This window comes from Panthera leo, chromosome A2 (assembly GCF_018350215.1).
Source record: "Panthera leo isolate Ple1 chromosome A2, P.leo_Ple1_pat1.1, whole genome shotgun sequence".
NCBI lineage: Eukaryota > Metazoa > Chordata > Mammalia > Carnivora > Felidae > Panthera > Panthera leo.
The window spans coordinates 59454188-59480110 of NC_056680.1; the positions used below are offsets into that span (position 1 = coordinate 59454188).

The 25923-nt window shown below is 45.2% G+C and overlaps 1 protein-coding gene and 1 non-coding gene across 4 annotated transcripts in view; one reads left to right on the forward strand and one right to left on the reverse strand.

The window, feature by feature from the left end:
• Positions 1-25923, forward strand: part of ALDH1L1 (aldehyde dehydrogenase 1 family member L1) — a 130437-nt gene that overhangs the window by 76545 nt on the left and 27969 nt on the right. For all 3 annotated transcript variants that reach the window (XM_042912831.1, XM_042912845.1, XM_042912835.1), the window contains exons 10-16: positions 12484-12631; positions 14253-14372; positions 15651-15778; positions 19736-19886; positions 21043-21113; positions 24214-24319; positions 25791-25878. In XM_042912831.1, the coding sequence (XP_042768765.1) occupies positions 12484-12631; positions 14253-14372; positions 15651-15778; positions 19736-19886; positions 21043-21113; positions 24214-24319; positions 25791-25878 (812 nt within the window). The remainder of the gene's footprint in view (positions 1-12483; positions 12632-14252; positions 14373-15650; positions 15779-19735; positions 19887-21042; positions 21114-24213; positions 24320-25790; positions 25879-25923) is intronic.
• Positions 9727-9833, reverse strand: LOC122214614. Its single transcript, XR_006199995.1, has one exon. It is a non-coding gene; the product is annotated as a U6 spliceosomal RNA (small nuclear RNA).

Here is a 25923-nt window from a genome sequence, read left to right on the forward strand (position 1 = left end):
CTCTCTCTCTCTCTCTCTGCAAAAAATAAACATTGAAAAAAAATTTTTAATTAAAAAAAAAAAAGATTGCATCTCAGCTATAGCATTTTTTATTTCATCCTGACTAGATTTTACTTCTTTTATCTCCACAGAAAGGGATTCTATGCTTTTTTCAACCCCCGCTAGTATTCTTGCTATGATGGTTCTAAATTCTATTTCAGACATCTTGCTTGTATCTGTGTTGATTTAAAACCCTGACTGTCAATTCTTCCTGTTATTTTTTTTGGGGGGGTGCGGTGAATTCCTTTGTTTTGTCATTTGGATAAATAAAAATAATTTATAAAATAAAGATTAAAAACTAAGAAATTAAAACAACAGAAAAAATTTTAAAAAGGGAGTTAGATACTAGGTGTGTTTGGTCTGATTGTTGAAAGGAGTTTGGTAGGATAGAAAAGAAAGAGAAAGAAAAGAAAAAAATGTAAGAAAAAGTTTAAAAACTTTAAAAATTATCTGCAATAAAATAGAATTAAGTGAAATAAAGAAAGCGAAATATAATAAATTTACCAAAAAAAGTAGCAAAAAGAATTAAAATTTTTTCAAAAAAGAAAAATAAAGACAAAATTTTCTCTTTCTCTATACAAGAAAAGAAAGGAGAAAAAGAGGAATAAAAAACAATTTAAACAAAAGCAAAAAACAAAAACAAAAAAAACCCTGAATAGATGAACCAGCAAACAGAATGAAAGCTGAATGGAATTACATCCAGTTTCCCCAGAACTGAAACTATGAAGCACGCGATAGTTCATACACTAAGCAGGTGGAGAGACTTGTGGTGGTCCTCTAGGGTGTGTGCGTGGTGGGCGCAGCTGGGCAGGGCTTGGTGTTACAGCTCTGTTCTCCACTAGATGGTGCTGCTTAGCTTCCTGGGGTGGATGGCTCTGGTGTGTGAGCATGTGTATGAGCCTGTGTGGGAGAGGTGAAAATGGTGTCACCCAGTTTTCTAGTTTCTGGCACAGGAACTCTGCTCTCACTGACCTGCAATCCAGCACCCCTCTTTTTGTCTTAGGCTTCTGTCCATGCCCCACTTCTACAATGTCCATGTTCAAGCCATCAACCTGTGAGGCAGCACCTCCCTCCCAAATTTTATCTCAGATGAGGCTATGTTTCCAAATCCATCATTTCTGAGAACCCTGCAGCTTGGACCCAGTTTGACCCTCTGGGGGAGGGTCTTGCTGAGCAATGGCTGAGTGCTGGCTTGCCCATGAAAAAAGTTCGTGGGATCACACAGCAGCAAAGGTTTGGAGATTATGGCAAATCACAATACACAGCTGGTGCCAGGTTTTACCACACTCTGGTGTCTTTGTTCTAATATCAGCAAATGTGGCTGTTCTCTGGGTCTGCTGGAACCTTTGCCTATGGAGAGTCAATATGGCTTCTACAAAATGACCTCCATGCAGGGGAAGGGCTTTTTCCCATGTGGTCCATGGGCCCCTTGGACCTCGCAGCCTGCTTCTGGGGACTCACCTTGTTTCCTCACCAGAACACCACTGGGTATTGAGCTCCAGAATTTCAGACTCTGCACTCCCCTATTTATAGAGTCCTAATGGTATTGAAACCCTCTTCTTTCTCACTGTCAGTGGTTTTGGGAAACAGATTCTTATTCAGTCCCTTGTGACTGTTTCCACTCTTTCTCTTTCTCTCCAGCACTTTGGCAGGGAGTGCTTTGCCTGTACTCTCCCATTATACCACACTCTCCCCCTACCCTTCTCTGTCTTCTCTCTGCAGAAACAGCTCCCTACCCTCCATGGCTTCTCTCTCTTTCAGTTCACCTCTCTGGAGTGTGTACCTGCTGAATTCTGAGGCTCAAGTTATGCAGATTGTTGTGTTAATCCTCAGATCAATTTCCTAGGTGTGCAAAATGATTTGGAGCTGATCTAGCTGCATTTCAGAAGCTGAGAACTTCCATGGTGCTCAGCCATCTTGGCCCCCTTTAAAACTGTCCTTCAGTGAAGATTTATCTGATGTTTTCCCTCATAATTAGTAAGGGGTATGGGTTTGAGAAAATACAGAGATAAAGTGGCATTTTCCTCACATATAAAGGGAGCATGCTATCAACATGACGTATCACTGTTGATGTTGACCATAATCACCTGGCTGAGTTCATACTTGTCGGGTGTCTGTATTGTGAACTTACTCTTTTCCTCCCATTTCCTTATTGTATTCTTTGGAAGGAAGCTACTATATGCAGCCCGTGTTTAAGGCTCCTGAAAACAAGAGTATTTACCTAAATTATTTAAAATTCTTCTGCATGGAGAGTTGTCTCTCTTCCCCCATTTATTTATTTATTCAGTCATTTATTTATAACAGTATGGAGTTAGAGATATTTTTCTTATACTTGGGTTAAATCCAATACTAATTTATTTTTTCCCTCAGATTGTTTAAGCTTTGTCTATTGAAAACTCTTTCAGTTGTATCTTGTATACATTTGACATGCCCCCATCCTTTTACAAACTCTTCCTTACTTTGTGGCACTACAAGATGTTCTTGTATATTCCCTGCCACAGCCCTGGAATCAGGCATTTCTCCTAGGATTCTTGTTTCCTTTTATTGGAGAATGGAATTAGAAACCAAGATATGGGTGCTAAGTGTGCTCATTTTCACTCGTGTTGTATTGCTTCTTGGCTCTCCCAGCTGACAGAGCAGAAAATATATCTATACCTATCATTCTCTCTATATATGCATGTATATCTACATATCTATATTTATGTATCTGTATTCCTCCCCTCTATATCTAGTATATATCTGTGTCTATAAACATGAGGGTGTCAGGGTCTCCAAGACAAAGCAAGTAATGTCAAAAAATTTCCTCAATTTTTGTTTTTCTGAGAAAGTCTTTCTTTTTCTTTCACTTAAAAACACTTTTTAAAGTTTATTTATTTTGAGAGGGAGAGAGAGCAAGAGCAGGTGAGAAGCAGAGAGGGAGAGAGAGAATTGCAAAGCAGGCTCCACGCTGACAATAGAGAGCCCATTGTGGGGCTCAGTCTTACCAACCATGAGATCATGACCTGAGCCAAGAGTCAGACGCTTAACTGACTGAGCCACCCAAGTGCCCCTTATTTCACTTTTTAAGAATGATTTTGCTGCCAGGGTGCCTGGTGACTCAGTCAGCTAAGCGCCCAAATCTTGATTTTGGTTCAGATTATGATTTCATGGTTTCATGAGACTGAGCCCCACGTCTGCCTTTGCACTGATAGTGCAGAGCCTGCTTAGGATTCTCTCTCTTCCTCTCTCTCTCTGCCTCTCCCCTGCTCATGCATGTGTACTCTTTCTCTCTAAATAAATAAATAAATAAATAAATAACTATTTAAAAAACAAAAGAATAATCTTGCTGGATACAGAATTCTATGTTGACTTCTTTTAATACTCTAGATATTTCACTCCATTCTCTTCTTACTGGCATGGTTTCTGAAGAGAAGCCCAATGTAAATATCATTCTTGTTCTTCTATAAGTAAGACTCTCATTCCTCTGATTTCTTACAAGATTTTCTCTTTATCTTTGATTTTCTACAGTTTGAATAGGGTGGGCTTATGTAGATATATAGTTTTTTTAAAAAAAATACTACTTTGTGTTATTTGAGCTTCCTGTATCTGTGATTTTTTTTTTTAATTTTTTTTTCAACGTTTTTTATTTATTTTTGGGACAGAGAGAGACAGAGCATGAATGGGGGAGGGGCAGAGAGAGAGGGAGACACAGAATCGGAAACAGGCTCCAGGCTCCGAGCCATCAGCCCAGAGCCTGACGCGGGGCTCGAACTCACGGACCGCAAGATCGTGACCTGGCTGAAGTCGGACGCTTAACCGACTGCGCCACCCAGGCGCCCCAACCTGTATCTGTGATTTAATGTCTCTCTAGTTTTGGAAAATTCTCAGCAATTATTACTTCAAACATTTCTTTGATTCCTTTCTCACTTTTCCTTCCAATATTCCAATTATGTTTATGTTATTCCTTTAGTAATTGTCTCACAGTTTTGGACATTCTGCTCTTTTGCATTCCTTCTTTTTGCGTTTTGGTTTTAGAAGTTCCTATTGACTTGTCTTCACACTTACTGATTCTTTTCTTTCTTGTGTTCAATCTACTGGTGAACCCCTCAAAGGCATTCCTCATTTATTACTGTGCTTATTTCTAGCATTTCCTTTTAATTCTTTCTTAAAGTCTCCATATCTCTGCTTACATTACTATTCCTTTCTTACATGTTGTCCACTTTTCCCATTAAAGCCTTTATCATATTGAACATATTTATCTTTAACTCCCCAGTATAATAATTCCCAAATCTCTGCCGTATTTGAGTCTGGGTCTCATCCTTCCTTGGTCCCTTCTGACTGCTTATTTTTACTTTTAGTATGCCTTGTAATTTTCTGTTGAAAGGTGGACATACTATATTGAGTAATGGAAATGAGTAGATAGGCCTTTACTGTGAGGTTTTATGTTTATCTGGTTAGGGGTTAGGCTGTGTTATAGTTGTAAGTGTCAAAGAATAGAACTTCTAGCATCTTTGTGTGTTCTCTCTTGTCTTTGGGTTTTCCTAGAGACTAAAGAGAATCTGCCTTCTTTTCACAACAACCCCCTATTATTTTGCAGGAGCACTCTTGATACAAAGTTAAGATGTGGTATGAAAGGAAGCCTTAGATAGTTTTATGATTAGGTCTCAGTCTTTTAGTGAGCCTGTCTCCCTGTGATATGACCTTCACACGTATCTTTCAGTCTTTCTGTACTCTGGTGTTGCAGGAAAGGTAGAGAGGGCCAGAGGTGGGTATTACCCTTCCCTCAGGTTGGTTAACTTCTAATAAAACAGTTTCTCTTGAGGGTAGGCCTTGTTAAGAGCGGAATGCTGTGGGGGTATTTCAAAATGACTACTTTCCCCTCCTCCTGCCAGAAGCACTAAGGGATTTGCCTCCGATCTTCCCCTGAGAACCTGATGTGTGACTCCTAGAGGTAAAACTCACAAAATCATGGGGTCCCTCATAAGACCAGACCCCCAAGAATTTTTAATTCTCAACTAGTTCTCTATTTAGTTTTATTTATTTCTCAACAATTTTAATTCTCAATTAGTTCATATGGTGCTTCCAGCAATTTTAAAGTGTTCCCGTCAGCAGCTTCTACTTGTGCATTTCTGCTCAAGCAAGCTGTGTTTTTCTGCCTCTCCAGTGTTGGGGGCAGCACTCTGCCCTGTGACCTCAATTCTCTTGTGGATCTAAGAAGAGTTTTGATTTACAGTTTTTTCTTCTTGTGAGAATGGGAGTGAGGACCTCCAAACTCTTTACATGCTGGACCAAAATCTGGAAGGCTAGCAATCAATTGCCTCTAGATCATGAAAACAACGTGGCTGGGGCGCCTGGGTGGCTCAGTCGGTTAAGCGTCTGACTTCAGCTCAGGTCACGATCTCGCGGTCCGTGGGTTCGAGCCCCGCGTCGGGCTCTGGGCTGATGGCTCAGAGCCTGGAGCCTGCTTCCGATTCTGTGTCTCCCTCTCTCTCTGCCCCTCCCCCGTTCATGCTCTGTCTCTCTCTGTCTCAAAAATAATAAAATAAACATTAAAAAAAATTAAAACAAAAACAAAAACAAAAACAAACAAAAAAAAACCACAACGTGGCTTATGCCCAGCACTTGCCTTGCTTTGGGGAGTCCTTTTGGTAAGTGCAAAGCATTGGGTGTCTAGATGGCTAGCGTTTAAGGAAATACCTTAGGTGCTGATTCTCTGGAGACACGGTGTAAAGACCTGTATTGTCACAATTCATTGCTGGAAGAAATAAGCATGTCCTTTGTGACTCCACTGGGAGACAGTCCTTGGCACCTTGCATCTGGCTTCCTCCTGGCTTTGATCATATGCCTTCTTTTGCTAGTTTTCCCTTATTTCCTTTCCTTGTAATAAATCTTAGTGAGAAGTATGATTACATAGTGAGTTCTGTGAGCTGTCTTGGTGGATCAGTGGGACTGGGTATGAAAAAAACAAAACAAAACAAAACATAGGAAAACAAACATGTTGGGATTTTAATAGAGGTGTCATTGAAACTGAAGATCACTTTGGGTAGTGATTCATCTGAACAATATTAAATCTTCTAATTCATGAAAATGGATATTTTTTTCATTTTATTCAGGCCCTTTAAAATTTCTTTTTTTTTTTAATTTTTTTTAACGTTTATTTATTTTTGAGATAGAGAGAGACAGAGCATGAATGGGGGAGGGTCAGAGAGAGGGAGACACAGAATCCGAAACAGGCTCCAGGCTCTGAGCTGTCAGCACATAGCCCAACGCGGGGCTCGAACTCACAGACCGCGAGATCATGACCTGAGCCGAAGTCGGCCGCCCAACCGACTGAGCCACCCAGGCGCCCCTAAAATTTCTTTCTTATAGTTCTCAGTGCACAACTCTGTTTTCTCCTGAGTTACTTTATTGCTATTATATTCCCCTTGATGCTATTATAAATGAAATTGTTTCCTTAATTTCTTTTTTGTAGTGTTCAGTGCTAATGTATAGAAATGCAACTGATTTTCATGTATTGCTTTTATACCCTGCAACATTGCTGAGTTTGCTTATTGGCTCCAATGTATGTCAAGTTTTTTAAAAAAATTATAATATGTCAGGGGTTTTTTTTTTGGTGTGAAATCTTTGCAAGTGTGTGTTCTGATAAAACTTTATTTATAAAAACAGGCTGAGGCTAACTGATTTCTGCTTTAAACCAAAAACCTGGGGGTAATTTGCTGTGACCATGCACAGAGACACTGAGGACGCAACCTAGTTGTGCTTATTATGTGAGGAAATAAGTCCTTTCTTCCTCCTTTACTGCCTTTTCTTGCTTCATAGCTTAAAAGCAGTTTTATTAATTTTTCTTTATTTAGTAAAAATGTAAATATTTAAGGTATACAATAGTATGCTCTGATATATATAGTGAAATGATCATTACAATCAAACTAATTAACATATCCATCTCACATAGTCACTTTTATTTTTTGGCAGTGAGAGCATCTGAGAATTACTTTTTTCTTTAATTTTTTTAAAACATTTATTTATTTTTGAGAGACAGAAAGAGACAGAGCATTGAGCAGGAGAGGGGTAGAGGGAGAGAGAGAGATGAACCCAAAGCAGGCTCTAGGCTCTGAGCTGTCAGCACAGAACCTGACATGTGACTTGAACCCACAAACTGTGAGATCATGACCTGAGCTGAAGTCGGACACTTAACCAACTGAGCCACCCAGGGGCCCCTGAGAGCTACTCTTTTACCAAATTTCTAGTACACAGTACAATATTATTAACTATAGTCAACTTGATGTGCATTAGATCTCTAGAACTTGTTCACCCTGTATAACTGAAACCTTGCCCCCTTGGCCATAAGGTAAACCATCCTTGCAACTGAGAATTCCACTTATTCATAGTGAATTCAGCTTACTAGTATTTTGTTGAGGATTTTTGCATTTTTATTCATAAAGAATATTGGCCTGAAATTTCCTTTTCTTGTAGTGTCTTTTTCTGGCTTTGGTATCAGGGTATTTTTGGCCTCATCAAATTAGTCAGGAAGTGTTCCTTCTTCAATCCTTCTGGTGGGGGGGGGGGATGATTTTGAGAAGGATTGGTGAAGCCATTCAGACCTGGGATTTCTTTGTTGGGTGGTTTTGTGATTATTGATTTAATTTCTTTAGTAGTTATGGGTCTATTCAGATTTTCTACTTCATGAGTTAGTTTATGTAGATTGCATGTTTCTAGCAATTTGTCCATTTAATCTAGGTAATCAAATTTTTTTTGCTGTATAATTTATCACAGTATTCTCTTACCCTTTTAATTTCTGTAAAATTGGCATAAGCACTTTCATTTCTGATTCTGGTAATTTAAGTCTTTTTCTATTTTTCTTTTTCTTGGTCAGTCAGATTTGTCAATTTTGTTGATTTTTGATTTTCTGTATTGTCCTTTTATTCTCTAGTTTATCTATATCTGCTCTAATCGTTATTATTTCCTTCCTTCTACTTGCTTTGAGTTTAGGTTACTCTTTTAAAAAATTCCTTAAGATGTACAATTAAGGTATTGACTTGAGATCTTTTTCAATGTATGCATTTACAGTTACAGATTTCTCTGTCTGTACTACCTTTGTTACAATCCATAAGTTTTGGCATGTTGTGTTTTTGTTTTTCTTTGACTAAAGGTATTTTCATTTTCTTTGTGATTTCTTCTTTCACCCATTGGTTGTTTAAGGGCATACCATTCAATTTCCACATATTTGTAAATTTTCCAATTTTTCTTCTGCTACTGATTTCTAGTTGCATTCCACTGTGATCAGAAAAGATGTTTTATGAGATTTAAATCTTTTAACATTTATTAAGACTTATTGTGTATCCTGGGGAACCTGGTGGTTCAGTTGGTTAGGCATCCCACTTTGGCTCAGGTCATGATCTCTCAGTTGGTGGGTTTGAGCACCACACCGGGCTCTGTGCTGACAGCTCAGAGCCTGGAGCCTTCTTCAGATACTGTGTTTCCCTCTCTCTGTGCCCCTCCCCTGTTTCACTCTGTCTCACTCTCTCACACACACACACACACACACACAAATAAACATTAAGGAAAAAACAACAAAAAGACTTATTGTGTAGCCTAACAAATAGTTTATCCTGGAGAATATCCCATGTGTACTTGAGAAGAATGTGCATTCTGCTCTTCTTGGGTAGAGTATTCTGTATATGTCCGTTCTGTACGTATATAATTGGTTTATAGTGTCATTTAATTATTGAAAGATGGGCATTTTAGTCTCCAACTACTATTGTAGAAAATTCTATTTTTCCTGTCTGTTTTTGCTATATATATTTTGGGGGCTGTGTTGTTGGTGCCTGTATGTTTATAATTGTTATATCCTGTTGCTGTGTTGAACCTTTTATTAATAGCCTCTGTTTCACATAACCCGTTTTTATATACAGTCTATTTTTTTCTGACAGTAATATAGCAACCCAGCTGCCTTTTGGTTAGTCTTTGCATGAGATACCTTTTCCATCTTTTTGCTTTGAATTTTTTGTGTGTACTTACATCTAAAGTGAATATCTAGCAGCATCTGGATGGATGATGTATTTTATCCAACTTTTCAATGTATGTTTTTAATAGGAGAGTTATTTTCATTTAACCAGATTACTGATAAAGAAGGATTTACTTCTCTTTACCTATTTGTTTTGGGTATGTCTTTTATGCTTTTTGTTTCTCAGTTTCTTTATTACTGCCCTCCCTTTTCTGCGTAGTGTACCACTTTGATTCCCTTTTTAACAGTTATTTCTTAATTACCTTAGAGATTACAATTAACATATTACAGTGTAATTTAAATAATATCAACTTAGTTTCAATAGTATATACTCTAATCCTATATATCTCTGTTCCTACCCCAACTATTATTGTCACAGATGACATCTCTATGCATTGCATAGCCATTAATATTGACTTAAAATGATTGTGTTCTGCATTTGGCTATTATATAGGAAAAAGAGAGAAGTTGCAAACCATACCAAAAGTACAGTAATACTGGCTTTCATATTTACCCATGTGGTTATCTTTACCAGTGTTCTTTACTTTTTTCTTATTACTTTGAGTTACTCTTTAGTGTCCTTTCATTTCAGCCTGAAAGGTTCTCTTTAGTGTTTCTTTTTTAAATTAACTTTTTAAAAGTTTTTTAAAATTTATTTGTTTATTTTTTTAACAGGAAGTTTTTTTAAATTTTTTTTAATATGAAAAAATATGGAACGCTTCACAAATTTGCGTGTCATCCTTACACAGGGGCCATGCTAATCTTCTCTGTATCATTCCGATTTTAGGATATGTGCTGCTGAAGCGAGCACTAAAATTTATTTTTGAGAGATAGTGAGAGTGGGGGAGGGACAGAGAGAGAGGGGGGAAAGAGAGAATCCCAAGCAGGCTCCACACAGTCAATGCAGAGCCCAACGTGGGCTCAAATCCACAAGCCATGAGATCCTGACCTGAGCTGAAGTTGGCGCTCAACTGACTGAGACACTCAGGCTCCCCAAGGGAAATCAACTTTTAATTTTAGGGAGGATCCTTTGTAGGTGATGAGTTCGTTTTCTCTTACTATTTTCCAAATTCCTTATTTGTCTTTGGGTTTCAACAAATTGACTGTAATGTGTTGTGGCATAAATCTCTTTGAGTTTATCCTCCTTGGAATTGATTGATCTTCTTGGATGTATATATTCATGTGTTTCCTCAGACTTGAGAACTTTTGGGACATTATTTCTTCAAATATTTTTTCAGCCCTTCCTACCTCTCTTCTTTGGAACTCCTAAAATGAGAATGTTGATGAGTTTGATGATGTCCCACAGACTCTATTCATTTTTTTCATTCTTTTTTCCTTCTTTTCTTCATACTGGATAATTTCAAGTTCAGCAATCCTTTCTTCTGTTTGGTCAAATCTGATGTTGAACCTCCCTAGTGAGTTTTTTTATTTTAGTTATTGTATTCGTCAGCTTGAGAATTTGTTTGGTTTATTATTAAAATTTCTATGTCTTTTTTGATATTCTCATTTTTTCTTACATCATTTTCCTTATTCCCTTTACTGTTTCTCCAGGGTTTCCTTTAAATCATTGTACATCTTTAAGACAGTTGATTAAATATCTTTGACTAATAATTTTAATATCTGGTTTTACTAAGGATGATTGCTTCCAAATTCCTTTATTTTTACTGCAAATCAGCTATATTTGCCTGTTTCTTTGTATGTTTTACTATTTTTTGTTCAAAACTGGACATTTTGAGTGTTATGTTGTATAATTCTGAGAATGTATCCTCTCAGTCCTCAGTAATTGCTAAGTCTTGCTTGTGGAGGGTTTCATTTATCCATTTGTGACTTTTCTCAACTTTTTTTTCTTTTGTAAAGTGTGTATTCCTTGTTGTACGTAGTAATTGAAGTTTCTGTTTTGTTATCTCTGTGATCAGCCAGTGGCCTAGCAAGGATTTTCTTAAATGTCTGACTCCCAAAAGAGGGGGGAAAGTACTGCCTTTTAAAATTTCCTGGAAGTTGCTTCAGCCTTTGGGGGTTAAAACTGCAGCTACCAGTCTTTGTGCTGGCCCCTCAGTGATCAAAAGGAACATCAGCACTCAGAACATACAATCTACATGTAGGGAGGAGAAGGTCCTTACTGCCCGCCCTGGCTCCAGAAAGCTGCACCAGGAACAAGTTCAGCTTCCCCCACTGCCTCCTACAGGAGGGATGGGGAGTAACACCTCATGAAATGCTGAAATTTGCTGACATTTACCAACCTCTTCATCATCTTCTTCCCTGGGTGTTGTAAATGTTTGCCTGACTCTAGAGTTCCAGAATATTTGATTCAGACAATTCTGCCAGCTTAGGAGCTGTTTAGGTGGAGGAATGGATCTTTGGAGCTTCCTACTCTACCGTTTTCTGTCTATATGTAGGTTTTTATTTCTCTTGAGTAAATATCTGAGAGTAAAATGGGAAGAATATGTTTAATTTTTAAGAAACTGCCAAACTGCTCTCCAGCATGGTTTCCAAAGTACCATTTTAAACAATCCCACTAGAGGTGTATGAGAGCTCAGTTGCTCTGCATCTTTCCCAGTGATATGTATGGTCAGACTTTAATTTTAGATATTCTGGTAAGTGTGTAGACATATCCCACTGTCATTTTAATTTGCATTTCCCTAATGATGGGAAATTGTGATGTTGAACATACTTTCATATGCTTTTTTCCATCTGCATTTCTTCTTTGGTGAAGCATCTGTTCAATCTTTTGCCCATTTTTACTTGGATTGTTTCTTTTTTTGTTGGTATTGAAATATGAGAGTTCTTTATATATTCTGAATGAAAGTCCTTTATCAGATATTATTTGGAAATATTTTCCCCCAATCTGTGGTTTGCCTTTTCATTATTTTTATTATTATTATTATTTTTTTAGAGAGTGAGAAAGCAGGGGAGAGAGGCAGAGGGGGAGAAAGAGAGACAAAGGGTCTTAAGCAGGCTCCACACTCAGTGCAGAGCTCGATGTGGGGTTCTATGCCACAGCCCTGGGATCATGACCTGAGCCGAAATCAAGAGTTGGACGCTTAACTGCCTGAGCTGCCCAGGCGCCCCAACCTTTTCATTATTTTAACATATCTTTCAGTGACTATTATTAATCTCGTATTGATTATTATCAACATGTAGATTGTCTCATTTGCTTATCAGAAAATAGTAGAATAGGTATTATTCCAGTTTTGCTGGTGAAGAAACTAAGGCTCAGAGGAGTTTTCCACTTGTGCAAGGTCACATATTAGTAAGTGGTGGAGCCACAACTTGAAACTAGGGCCTTCTGAATCCATGGATTGGGCTCTTAGCCCCAGTTCTAGCTTAACACCCACACTTTGGCTGTTGATATGAACTTCCCTTCTGGGTAAATGTTTGGCACCATAACCTCTGCCACTAGAATGAGGCAGGTCTGCCAAGCCTCTTTCCATGCTCCCGCTTTTCCATCTTCTTTTCTCCAGACTGGTTGAGGAAGTGAAGGAGCTGTGTGATGGACTGGAATTAGAAAATGAAGATGTTTACATGGCAACCACCTTTGGGGACTTCATCCAACTATTAGTGAAGAAGCTACGAGGGGACAACAAAGAGAGCGAGTGCATCATTGACTATGTGAGTCCTGGGCCCCTCCACGTGGGCTTGGCTCTGCAGACTTCTCAAACACTCACATCCGTGGATCCACAATGACACATGGGGAAAACCTGGACATCCCAGAAACCAGAGCACTCAAGAGCCCAGCTTCAGTGTCCCAAACTCTCCCTGGTAACCCTGATAGCCTGAGGCTGCCAGTCCAGTTAGCCCAGTGCAACAGAGGAAATTGTTGTCTATGGGACAAATTCTGACACCCAAAGATATGAGAGTAGGATATTAAGAAGTGGCTTTTACAGAGTACTTCTCACCCTCTTTCTCCTTTTGTGGTTTTTCCCAGTAGTTGCCTCCTTGCTGCTGTGGCCCTGGCCCCTACCAGATCACCCTTCCAGGACTCTAGTTCTGCTGGGGGACCCTAGACCCTAGTTCTGGTACCACCACTTCCTCCATTTGTCCTTCTAATCTAGTAATGGCAGGCGCTTGCTGCTGTTATCAATCTCTGGGTTGACTCATGGCCTCTCAGCTCTTTCATCACCTGTGCAACCAACTGCATGCATTAAATTCCTTTTGTTGAAATGCCAAAAGAGAGAGAAGAAGGGAGGGAGGGAGGAAGCTAGACAGGAAGAGAGGGAGAGAAAGAGACAGAGAATGAGGAATTGGGAACTTTTTCTCAATAAGGGAAACAAGTGATCCTATACATTCAATTTGTATATATGGAAGTGTGATGATGTAATTGCAAATTTATTTTTAAATTTTTAAATGTTTTATTCATTTTTGAGAGAGAGAAAGAGAGTGTGTGTGTGTGTAAGTGGTGAGGGACAGAGAGGCAGGGGGCAGAGTATCTGAAGTGGGCTCTGTGTTGACCATAGAGAGCCCAATGCAGGGCTTGAACTCATGAATCTTGAGATCATCCAAGCACCCCTGCTAGCTTATTTTTAAAAGAAACTCTTGAAAAATCATCCTGAGGTGTCTTGGTAGGCTACGAGCTCCCACAGGAATTATCATTGGGATAGTTTGGAACAAAAGCTGATGAAGAAATTGTAGGCAGCCAGGATGGATACCAGGTTGGCCTTAGGATTGCAGACAGATGACTGGTGAAGATTTCAGGAGAAGAATGGTGTCCCAGAGGATGCCATTTGGGATGGAATTTCAGGTCTACAGGGAAGTGAGCGATGGGGTTGGTGTCATGTCTGGTGACTCACAAGCGTCTGTCTGCCAACTGGAACTTCCTACTTGCAGAGGCCTAGCAACCAGCCTGAGATCACACAGCAAGTAAATGGCAGGACAGGGGTTGCAGCCCAAGAAGGCTGACCTCAGATTCTGTGCTCTTCATCGCTTCTTATTGTTCAGCTGCCACCACTGCCCACATAATAGCTCCCTGAGCCAAAGAAGGCAGCAGAACTGGATTTGGCTCAGAGACCTGAGAAGGCCAAGGGGCCTAGAGCCCTGGCCCCTTGGCTACCTGTGTGTGTGTGTGCATGAGTGTGCACAAGTGTGCATGAGTGCACACGCATGTGTGTGCATGAGTGGTTATCTATCCATCTCTGAGTGTTTTCTATGTCCTTCTGTGGGTCTGTATCTGCCACTGATGCACATTGTGAAGGATCCACACTGCAGTGAATCCCTGTAAAACTTCCTTTCCCAGGTGGAAAAGGCGGTGAACAAGCTCACCCTCCAAATGCCCCACCAACTCTTCATTGGGGGACTGTTTGTGGATGCTGAGGGTGCCAAGACCTATGAGACCATCAACCCAACAGACGGAAGTGTGAGTGCAGGCTTAGCACCCCCTTCTGCTCTCCTTCCACCTGCCCCCTCCTTGGCCTTTTCTTCTCTCTCATCTACTCCCTCACCTGGTGTCTGGGGATCCCTGCTTAGGGGGCCTCTATTCGCACACAGAATGGTTGTAGTCAGTTTCCAGTCCTCCCTACAGGAATGGCCCAGAGGGGAGCTAGACCAGGAAGGCAGGACGATTCCAAAGGTCTGGAGACTGCTTCAGAGATGGACCAGAGCTAAAATCCCCCATGGAAGAAATGAAGCCATTCCCTCCCCCTCCACGCATCAACAACCTCAGCATGGGCCTTACCCTCTTGAATATGTGTACACCCCACTGTTGGGAATTCTTCCTTGAATCCCATGTTTGTCAGACTTTCTTGACTGTGACCCTTTTATGTCATGACCCAGTATGTGCATATTGTATTCTCACATACACACCTACCTGAAACAACACTTACTCCTACAGGTGCATACTCAGTTTTCCATTCTGCCCTACCTATGGCATCCCTCAGGGCCTGCGGAAAGCACATAGCACACTCAACTGGGTCACTTGAAGGGAGTTTAAAGAAAATAATTGACAAAGGGGTGTACTGGCTGTGGGGACACAAACAAGGGGATACAGTACCCTCGGGCAGAAACATGAGCTGTTACCACCTTGAGGCCTATTTGGGGAATCCCAGAAGGGAAGCTGTCTGGACAGGGTTGCCTGGGTGCTGGGCCCTTGGGCAGGGAGGGTGTACCATGCCTTTGGTAACAAGAAGGGTGCTGGCCTTGCACCTCCCACTTCTCTCTCCTCCTGGCTTTCCTTTGGCCATGCCCAGGTGTCAGGAGGTGTGGGCACCTGCACTGTAGTGCAAGTGGGCACTGTCAGGACACAGAGCAAGGATGGGGGACAGGAATGGTCCTGTCACCTTCAACATCTAGACTATTTCACTTAAGAAATAGACTTTCTGCCTAGAACTTACCAAATTCATGGGCTTCTGCTCTTGGTTTGACAATGCTAAGCTGATCCTCAGCCTCATAGCTGCAGCCTGAGTCTGTTACTCTGTTTGGGCTCTGTGGGCAAGTGAAAAGAAGGGTCCTGGTATGTAGAAACACGAGCAAATCTCTTTGAAGGTCCCTAGCTTTCCTCATTGTGCACACCCTTCCAGGGCCTTCCTGTTTGCCTACTGTCCCCACTGAGCCATCCCAGGTAGCCAGGGGAGCGGCGGCATGGGGCATCTGTGTACGCGGAGTCCAGGGAGGGCTTCATGGCTCTGCTCCACCATAGGTCATCTGCCAGGTGTCCCTGGCCCAGGTTAGCGATGTTGACAAGGCAGTGGCTGCCGCTAAGGATGCCTTTGAGAATGGATTGTGGGGGAAGATCAGTGCACGGGATCGAGGCCGGCTCCTGTACAGGTGAGAACCCCATGAACTCCTGTCAGCTACTTCACCTTATGTTTGGGTTGGAACTGCATGCTCGGGTATTGCCAGGAGGAAGCTGGGGTCCCAAACAGGTTGTGTAACCAAGGCCTGAGACTCAGAAAAGCTTCTCAGAGGAAGTGACTTGAGATGCAGGAAGAATTTCACCAGACACAAGTAGCCTTAAGGGAAAAGTGTCCTCAGTGGAGGGAACAGTGTGATTGAAGATAAGGAGGCACAAAAGTGAAAGTGCTGATAAGATGGGAGTGGCAAACTGGCAAAGTTAATGGATGGTCCTGGGCAGTCTCAGACATGTACAACACTTCTCTGAGTGGACTGGACCAGAGGAGGGATCACAGCTACTTTATGCAGAAGCCAGCAAGGGAAGGATGGGGTCTGTTCTTCCTGCTGGTCCTTGCTCAGATCTCCCTGACTGCTGGAATCTCACATTTTCCTTTTTTTTCTAAAACCAGGGAAGAAGGGGCTCTCTCCCCTTAGCTTCATCAGAAGTATTAGGGAAGGACGTAGAGTTTATCCACTTATGACCATGGGGTGGGAGTGTGGCCTGGAAGAGAGATACTACTCCCCTAGAAATAGGTGGTCCCAATGGGGGAAGAGCAGTTGCCCCCCCAAAGAAGTGGGGTGATGGTTACAGAAAGGAGGGTGCTGCACAGATGAACTAAGCAGTGTCGAAAAGCCTAGTGAACAAGCCAGTTTCAGGAACCTGACTTTTATGCTCTGGGTCCTGGGGAAGCTGTCAGGCATAGAGTCTGGTCATGATGTGGTCCAAATGTACTTGTCATCTGGTGGGAGAGAGGCTCCATCTTGGCCTTGCAGTTAGAATGTCATTTTCTTTCCTATTCAGAGGCCAGAAACACCAGGACAGCCTCCACCACAGGAAACCAGAGAGAGAGGGGCCTGTCTAGTTTCAAAATGGAATAGAGATGGTATGGGTTGGAGCAGGCAAGGGTGCACCCAGCCTGCTCTAACTCAATTTAGTTTCAAGACCCCTTGAAGAGCCTATCAATTTTAGGAAGCCATTGCCTAGTGACCTAGTGACCCCAGATTAGGCAAAACTGAAACATGCAAGCCCAGGCTGGTGATGCTGAGAGAGGAGCCTTGTGGCCCTGAAGCAGACTCCAGAGGTAGATGTTTGCTGACCCAAGAGTGTTTCCCTTGAGCAGTTCTGCTGCCATCTAGTGGCATGTGTCATAATAACACCACCAGCAACATGATAGTGAAGGGTTGGGTGCCTGAACAGCTCTAAGTAGAGACCTGGACTGCTTTGACAGACATCTCAAGCCCAGACCTGAGAACTCCTAGGAACCTGGTCCTGCCTCATGCAACCTCCCAGTCCCCATGGTGGAGGTTCGCCCATTGCTGGCTCAGCAGCCCCTGATTCAATGAGGAAAATAGACCACCATGGATACATATTATGGAATGCAGAATACATTATAGGGTTCAGACATTATGCAATTGTGGGAGAAGCTGGGAAGAAAGATCTAGAAAAGAGAGTTAAAGAAAGTCACTAGATGGGCCCCAAGAACCACTGAGGGACAAGATAGAGCCTCTTAGGGACCTAGAGAGCCAGTGTCCCCAGCTGCCAGAGAGGGACCACCAGGAGCTGGTGGCGGAGTCTGTAGGAAGCTGTCACCTTTTGTTCGGACACTTCCTTAGGTCCACAGACAAGAATCTGGTGGTGGACCAGGCTGCTGGGAGTGAGGCTGAGCCTGTGTGGCACCCCACACTTGCCTTTCCTCATGGCTGTCCTGAGGACCTCTGGGGTGACTTTGGTTGCTTCACTGCCTTCCCCCCTCCCCCCCCCCCGTACTTTCTGGGGACAGGATGCTGGAGGCAGAGGTACAGCTCAGCAAAGTTGACAGTGAACAATCCCACTCAGTTCTCACTGAGCTTTCCAAATGGCGTGCTTAGGTGATAGTTACTTTAGGGTTTTATAACATGGCCACATCACATGCAGGTGACCTTGTCTGGTAGAATTGGAGGGGTTTGGGGCTGATCAAGGGAAAAGATAGGACTATGAGAAGTAGAAACACACAACAAGCTTCAGGAGGCGTCACCCCCATAGTGGGAGACCCTCCAGAGACTATAGTGGGAGGTCTCTACTCAGAATGGGAAGAGTGCAAAGCAACTCTTGGAGGTTGGGGGATCAGAGGGGGGCGGGCTCCCGTGTCCTGGCAATGTTGCTCAGCAGCAGAGCAGGGATCTTTGGGTCAGAGGGCTGGGAAGGCAACAGCTGTAAGTGCATAGTCCATCTCTCCAATGATAATAGCTGTCAAGTGGGATTCCCAGGGGATGTAAAGCAAGACTTTAAATAGCTAAAAGTCTGCTTGTTTGGGCTATGTTTAAAATAATTGGATACATAAATGTGTATCCAGCAAGCTTTTAAGCTGACAGGTCTCACCCTGCAGTGAAGAACCTAGGGGCCAATACACAGAGACCATCTTTGGCTTATTTATTTTTTTTAAGTTTTTTAATGTTTATTTTTGAGAAAGAGAAAGAGACAAGCAAGGGAGGTGCAGAGAGAGAGGGAGACAGAATCCGAAGCAGGCTCCAGGCTCTGAACTGTCAGCACAGAGCCCAATGTGGGGCTTGAACTCGCAAACCTCGAGATCATGACCTGAACCAAAGTTGGGTGATTAACCAACTGAGCCACCCAGGTGCCCCTGGCTTATTTATAATATAGATTTATACCTGTGACACATCTCTTTTTATAGTTGATAGAACTATCAACTATGCCACAACATGGTGTTTCATTATTTGGTCTATAATGCTTCTCAAAAAGTTATTTACACCTTTGCTGTTCTTAACTAGAGAAGTACCTGGGTGTGTCACTGTGTCTGAAGTAACCATGTGGCTATGCCACTAAATTGCTCATGTCTGTTCAGCCCACAGTTTCACTCACAAGCCTTATGCTACATACTGACTGTGTGCCCAGTGGGTGTAGGAGGTCCAGTAGGGAGCAGGAGACCAAATCCTGTCCCAGGCCTCAGGGAGAGGCAAATAGTCCTGGAATACTCAACTAAGTGGATAACTGTAACAGTCATGCAAGGTTTGAAGAAAGGTAGAGGTTGCTATCAGGACACTGGAGGGATATGTTATTGGTGTAGAGAGGGCAGGAATTAGGGTTGGCTTCCCAGGGAGAGTGTGTACTTGGGGTGTTTAGGCCATGCCATGGCTGAATTCAGAGAGGAGCTGGTCAGCAGTCTTTTGTCCCAGACTTATCTCTGGGCCAGAGCTTCCCCATGTACAAGTTTGAGAGCCACTCTGGGTCTGTGGCCTCCACCTTCCTCTAGGCACCCTGTTCCCTGGGCACTCTGCTTTTGGGGCTCCTTTATATCAGAGAAGGGGGCACAGTCCTAATTCCCAGGCTGCCCATAGCAGCACACCCACCAGAATCACAGGAGGGCAACTGGATTTCAGAGAGCTAACAAGGAGAGCTGTGTAGATGAACCTTCCCTTGAATCTCTCCCATCATCTCCCCTCCCCCTCCCCACAGATACCATCCTTGGGGGCACACTCCACTGGATCAGCTGGTGCTTGAAGCTGGACATGCTTTCCCCTCGTCAAAGTTGTCCAGAGACAGGGTGACCTTTTTGGATGGTGACCTCCTTACTGCAGAAGCAGAGGGACTGCTTTTGCAGAATCATGTGTGTTATTATAAAGTAGTTAATGCATCCATATTTTATGAAGGAAGAAAGGAAAAGAGAGGAGAGGAGAGAGGGACAGAAGGGCATCATCCTCATGCCCATCCAGCAAAGTAAACCTTGCTGTCCCATCTCACAGATCAGAAAACCGAGGTCAGCACATCTGAGTGTGACAGAGCTGGGAGTGCAGGGCAGAGGCCCTTGTTCATTGAAGAAGGGCCTCGAAAGAATAAGCAAGGCTGGTCCTGACCTGAGCCCATCTCCCTCCCCTACTCCACCCCTTGCCCAGGTTGGCAGACCTCATGGAACAGCACCAGGAAGAGCTGGCCACCATCGAGGCTCTGGATGCAGGCGCTGTCTACACACTGGCCCTGAAGACCCACGTGGGCATGTCCATCCAGACCTTCCGCTACTTTGCTGGCTGGTGTGACAAAATTCAGGTGGGGCTGAGGCTCTTACCCACCAAGTGAGAGCTCACACAGGCAAGCTGGGCTCAGCAGGAAACTCTAGGGCAGTGTGTTAGCCTACATACTGCATAAAAAATGACCCAGTTTATTGGTTTAAAACAACCCATCAGCTTACATTTCTGCAGATGGGACGTTCAGGCAGGCTTGGCTGGGTTCCATGCTAGGATTTCACAAGATCAGTGTCTAGGCTGGGCTTTATCTGGAGCTCTGGGGAGACCCTGCCTGCAGGCCTGTTCAGGTGTTGGCAGAACTCAACTGTTGTTGCAGGACGGAAGGTCCAGGTCCTTGCCGGCTTCTGGCCGAGGCTACTGCAGGCCTCACTCTGGCCCTTGCCACCGCCCACCCCCCCTTGCCTTTCTCAGACTTGGCATCCCTCTCTCTTAAACTGGAGAAAACTCTGCCTTTATGGAGGTTCCTGAGGTCATGCTGGGGACATCTGCATCATCTGACCTGCATCAGGTCAACTGTGCCATTCCACATCTTTGCAGAAGGGGTAGCTCACCGTCTCCTGGATCCCAGGGATCAGGATGTGACCTTGGAAGCCATTCCCAGTGGTTTGCCCACCAGAGGCAGGGATGGGTCAACCCTTCCCCAGAGATATCCATTACCAAAAGGTTCATTGGGGTCTCTGCCAGAAATGGGCTCCACGCCTCCTATCCTCTCCATGGGGCTGAGAGGTGCAGGTATGATGGCAAGCCCAACTTCTGCTCCTCCTTGTACTGTTGCATCACTGTTGGCTGGAGCCAGTCCCCACCTAGGGCCTCCTGGGCCGGCACAGTCTCCAGAGACAACTTGGCCCCCCACCTCCTCCCTTGTCTGCCCCAGTGTCAAAGCCAGAGGCCTTACCTGTACCAGGACCAGTTTCTTGTCTGAGGATTCTGCCAGTCTCAGTGCAGCAGGCACCTTGCCCCTGATGGCTGCCTGCTCCACCTGTACCTGAAGTCCTCAGATACCCCTGTTGTACATAATCTGGAAGGTTTGTGTCTCCTGCCTGTCTCAGTCATGGGGGTTTCAGGATGCATACAAGACCCTGTTCCTTTCTGAGCCCCAAGCACAGTCTGGCTGCCCAGGGGGAAGGGGGAAGGAAACAATGGAGCCCCCTATCAGTGACTCCCCTTGTTTGTTCCAGGGCTCCACCATCCCCATCAACCAAGCCAGACCAAACCGCAACCTGACCTTGACCAGGAAGGAGCCTATTGGGTGAGTCACAGCGTTGGTCGAAGACTCGCCACACACTAGGCACTTTTCGCGCAATTTGTAGTGTGAGCGCTCATCCCCTTTTTACACATCTATCGAATGCTATTTATTCACTAATTACTACATGCCATACATTTCAGGTGCTGGATATACAACAATGATCAAAACTGATGAGAATGCCTGTCCTCAGGGGACTTATATTCTAGCAAATAAAACAGCTTTCACGTCTAAAGTAGCTGCTCCGTGCCAAGCACTGTTTCAGTGGCCTTATAAGTATAATTTTACTTAATCCCCACAATAGCCCTGTATCAGTCAGGGTCATAGTGGGAAACAGAGGGTACACCTGAAAAATTTTATCTGCAAAGAGTATAATAATGAATATGCATAAAAATTAAGAACTACACAGAACCAAGGAGCAGGGTAAAAATAATAGAGAAATAGACAAGGATAGGAACCAGTGCTCAACAGGAGACAGACACCTGCCCAGTCAACATAGAAAAGACTAGGAATTGGGGAAATTATGTTAAACCCAGACATGAGGGGCCTTGCCTCACCATCAGATGGTCCAAAGGCCTAGGGAGAGAGAAGCCTCCTCACACTGCCTTTTGGGGTCGGGGGAGGCGGGCAGAGGATCCACCTTTGTGAAAGGCAACGTGGCAGTGCCTATTCAGTCCCCAAATGTACCCCGTCACAGGCATAACTATGGTGGCTCACTGACACAGGTGCACAAGGAGACAAGCCCAAGAGCACTCACAGCAGCTGTGCTGGGGCCTTGACAACAAAACCCTGCACAACCCATGCTGAACACTGCAGCCTCCTAACCAGGGCATGGCTTATGGCAGTGTGAAGGCATGGGACAGAGCTATGGGGACCACATGGAACAGCTCCAGGAAAAACTTGTGTGAGGGAAGCGCACTGAGGAATGCCCTCTAAAATCATCTAAAGTGCATCAGAGGCCCAGTGTTGTCAGCACCCAGCAGGCATTCCCACCTACCCTGTGCCCCTTACAAACGTGGGGCCTCTGGGATCCACCAGTAGGGACCTCACATCCCTGTGGATGGTAGTCAAGGGCACTCAGCTTCCTTGGGAATGTGGGGGTATGTCAGAAGGAGAATGTGTTCAGATGTCATTTGCATCAACAGAAATGTGTACAGATGAACACACCAGGTCCTGAAGGACAGGCCTGCTGGTGAGGGCAGCCCCTGTTGGGAGAGTGGGCTGTGGATATAGGAAAACCCTGTCCTGTAGCCCCCAGAGAGAGGGGGCAGCCTGGGAGGGAAGTGGCACTGAGGGCTGGGGTTCCCACCCAGCCTTTCCCCCAGAGGACACAATATGTAGACAGTGTTCCAGGACAGGCCCCCACAAGGAACTCCCCTGCCCAGGTGTCAGAGTGTAGAGTGAGAGCCCTGCATAGCCCATGTGCTTGGAGCCCCTTACTTGGGCGCAGGCCTGAGAAGCGCTGGGCAGGGGGACCATGGCCCACCTGGCTGCCAGTCACAGGAATTTGCATGGTCACTGCTCTTCCAGATGCCTCCCGAGGAGTCTGTCCCCATCAGACTGAGGAGGACACTAATGCAGAGCCTCCCAGGGAGTTGGGGGACTGGGAAAGTTGTCCCTATATGGGCGGGTTTATGCGTCTGCTAGAGCTGCCATAACAAAGTACTGAAACTAAGAGACTCAAGCAGCACACATTTGTTGCCTCAGCATTCTGGGGCTGGAAGTTCTAGATTCAGGTGTCAGAGTGTTGGTTTCTTCTGAGGGTATGAGGGAGAATCTGCTCCAGTCATCTCCCCCAGCTTCTGGTGGCTTACTGGCAGTCTTGGGTGTTCCCCAATCTCTGCCCTCATGTTCACTTGGTGTCCTCCTTGTGCATGTCTGTCTGTTCACATGGCTCTGTTTTTTGAAGAACATCAGTCCTATTGGGTTAGGTACACACCCTATTTCAGTATGACCTCATCTTACCTAATTACATCTGGGATGGCCCAATTTCCAAATAAGGACGTTCTGGAGTTAGGATTTCAACTGCGAGTTTTGGGGAGTACAGTTCAGCCATGACAGTGGGACTTCCTGACGTCCATTCTCCTTTGGAGCCCCCACAACCCTGATAACCTCACCCTCTTCCCTGGACAACTCACCGTGCTCCCTCCACCTTCTCATCCTGTTGGGTCTGCTGGGTGTACATGGGGTGGGGAGTGGCTCTCCAAACCCCTGAGTGCACCCTGTTGTTCCCAGGATGGTGTGCTGGTCCCCAGAATGTCCTGACCTCAGCCTTCACACACGCTCTTCCCCTTCCTGGGTTCAGCTAAGTCCTCTTTTGGGAAACATTCTGTGGTGATGATGATCATGAATATGATGAAGAAAACAAGTTAGGTAGCCTGAGCAGTTCTGTGTGGACCGGCTCATTAATTGTCGACACTGATGAAGACAGTGCCCTGGGTTTTACAGGAGTCAGGGAAATGCAGGGCCTCATGCCTGCTGGGACCACATGTGTCATCATTAGGCCCCCCAGGACCATGAGGGGCTTCCCTTTTATGGAGTCTCTGCTCACCCAGAGGCTTTCTCTGGGACCAAGGGGCACACTGATGCTGGGTACCATCTCTTAATGCAAAGCAGACAAGCCTTATTAGGCCTCCTCAGCTGACTGCTTCCTTCTCTCCATGGGACTTCACCCTGGCCTCACACCCAAGAGGACCGTCACTGACTTCCTCCTGTCCCACCCGTGTGATCCCACTTCTCTTCCATACTCTCTCTGCCCACCTGGGTGGTCCCTGGCCTTCTCCCTGGCCCTGCCTTCTGTCAACTCCTGCACTGCCTGGTGTCATGCCCTACTGGACTATCCTTAGACAGGTCTGACAGTTCCGATGAGAAACCATGTTCCCTAGTATTTTGCCATGCCAGGAAGAGGGGCTATTGCCACGCTGGACATACTGCCCCATCAGGGGCTGGAAGGCCAGGGGTGAGCTCTCTCAGGGGGACCTTGGGCACCATATCAAGATGCTTGGAGTGGAACGGGTGTCAGGCTTGGGGAGAGGAAGCAGTTGGCAGGTGAAGTCTGGCGCCCAGGATGAGTGGAGAGACGAAGACACACTTCTTTGTACCATAGGGTCTGTGGCATCGTCATCCCCTGGAACTACCCCCTGATGATGCTCTCCTGGAAGACAGCTGCCTGCCTGGCTGCTGGGAACACAGTGGTGATCAAGCCTGCCCAGGTGGGTCTGGGTGTGTTCCAGGTGGGGCCTATGGGCTGTAGAGGAGGAAACAGGTGCCCTGTTGGGCCCTTTGACCACCTGGGACTGGTTCCTCCTCAAGGGAGGAAAGGTACTACTGATGAGGGCTGGCCTTCCATGGGCCCGGCTCACAGTAGCAGAGACAGCAGGCAGCAAGGGTCAATGTGGGCTGTAGGCAGAGTCTGTTCATTCGACCATGGGGTGGCTGAGTCAGGTTAGCCGTGTGTGTACCTGCAGCTGCTTGGTGAGCAGAGTTATTTTCCCACAGATACCAGCCCTCTGGATTTGGGGGAGCAGAAACCCTATTTGGTCCCTTGTCCAGGCCCCATGCTCTGAGACAGCTTTGGTCGCTTATTTGGCTTCAGAGACTGAAAGTCCTGGAGGGAGCAAGGGAGTGGTGGGATTTGTGCACCTGCACCCTCCCCCCCCCACCCCCGCCAGCCCTTCACACGGAAGCTGCACAGGTCAGGGTCACTCAGGCAGGCTGGAAGGGCCTGAGCAGGGTCCCCTGGGGACGAGGAACCCCTTGCACGAGCCTCAGCTTCTTCACCTGTATACTGAAAGTAACAGCCTGTCCCCTGCCTGCCCCCAGGGGTGTTAGGAACTGAAGGCAAGATGCTCCATCATGTGGCTCTGGACAGCGTACCCAGGTCTCCTGGCTACTTTGGGGAAACTTGGCTCCGAGAAAGTTATAATTTAAAACCCATCAATAGCGACAGCTAGCATTTATAGTATTCACCCTGAGGCAGCATTTTAGTCCATAACAAATTACATGAAAATTAAAAATTTGCACATATTTGCTTGTTTGAGCATGACAACAACCTTCTGAGATGACCCATAACCTCTCACATTACTGGGGGCTTGTTGTGCACAGATCCAGGCAATTGTCCCTGGAAGACCCGGTAACAGGCCTGTGCCCTCCCAGCGCCAGCACCCCACAGATTTGGAGGCTCAGCCTAAGGCCAGGTGGTAGGTGGGACACAACCCAAACTTTACAAGGAAAATTACCTGGGCCAGAAGAGGAACCACTGCTAGCAGGCCAGGGGAGAGGAATGGCCTTCAGCCACGACATGGTAATTAGAATCTCACACCCACCAGGGAGTTCTGGGCATTACCTGGCACTGAGGTGCTTCCAGGCAGTCCTGGGACACTGCACTCTTTGAGTGAAGAAGGTATGAATGTTCAGGAAGGGGCCAGGCCTGGCCACAGGGCTGGAGCCTGCCAGGAGAAGGCACTAGAAGACACAGGAGGTAGCAGGCCTTACTCCCCACTTTCCACTGAAGCTCTGGGGGAAGCTGGCTGGGTTGGCAGTACCCACTATGATGGGGCTTACCCTGGAGGGTCCTCCTGCCATGACTGCTCCTCCCTGCTTGCTACCTTGGCTGCTGGGAGAGGAAGGCCGAGCCCCACTTCCTGGTCCTTCCTGACCCAGTCTTCTTCCCTCCCTCCCCAGGTGACTCCACTCACAGCCTTGAAGTTTGCAGAGTTGACCTTGAAGGCTGGCATTCCCAAGGGCGTGGTCAACATCCTCCCTGGATCTGGTAAGGGATGTGGACAGGGGCATCTGGAGGTGCCAGGGCTCCAGG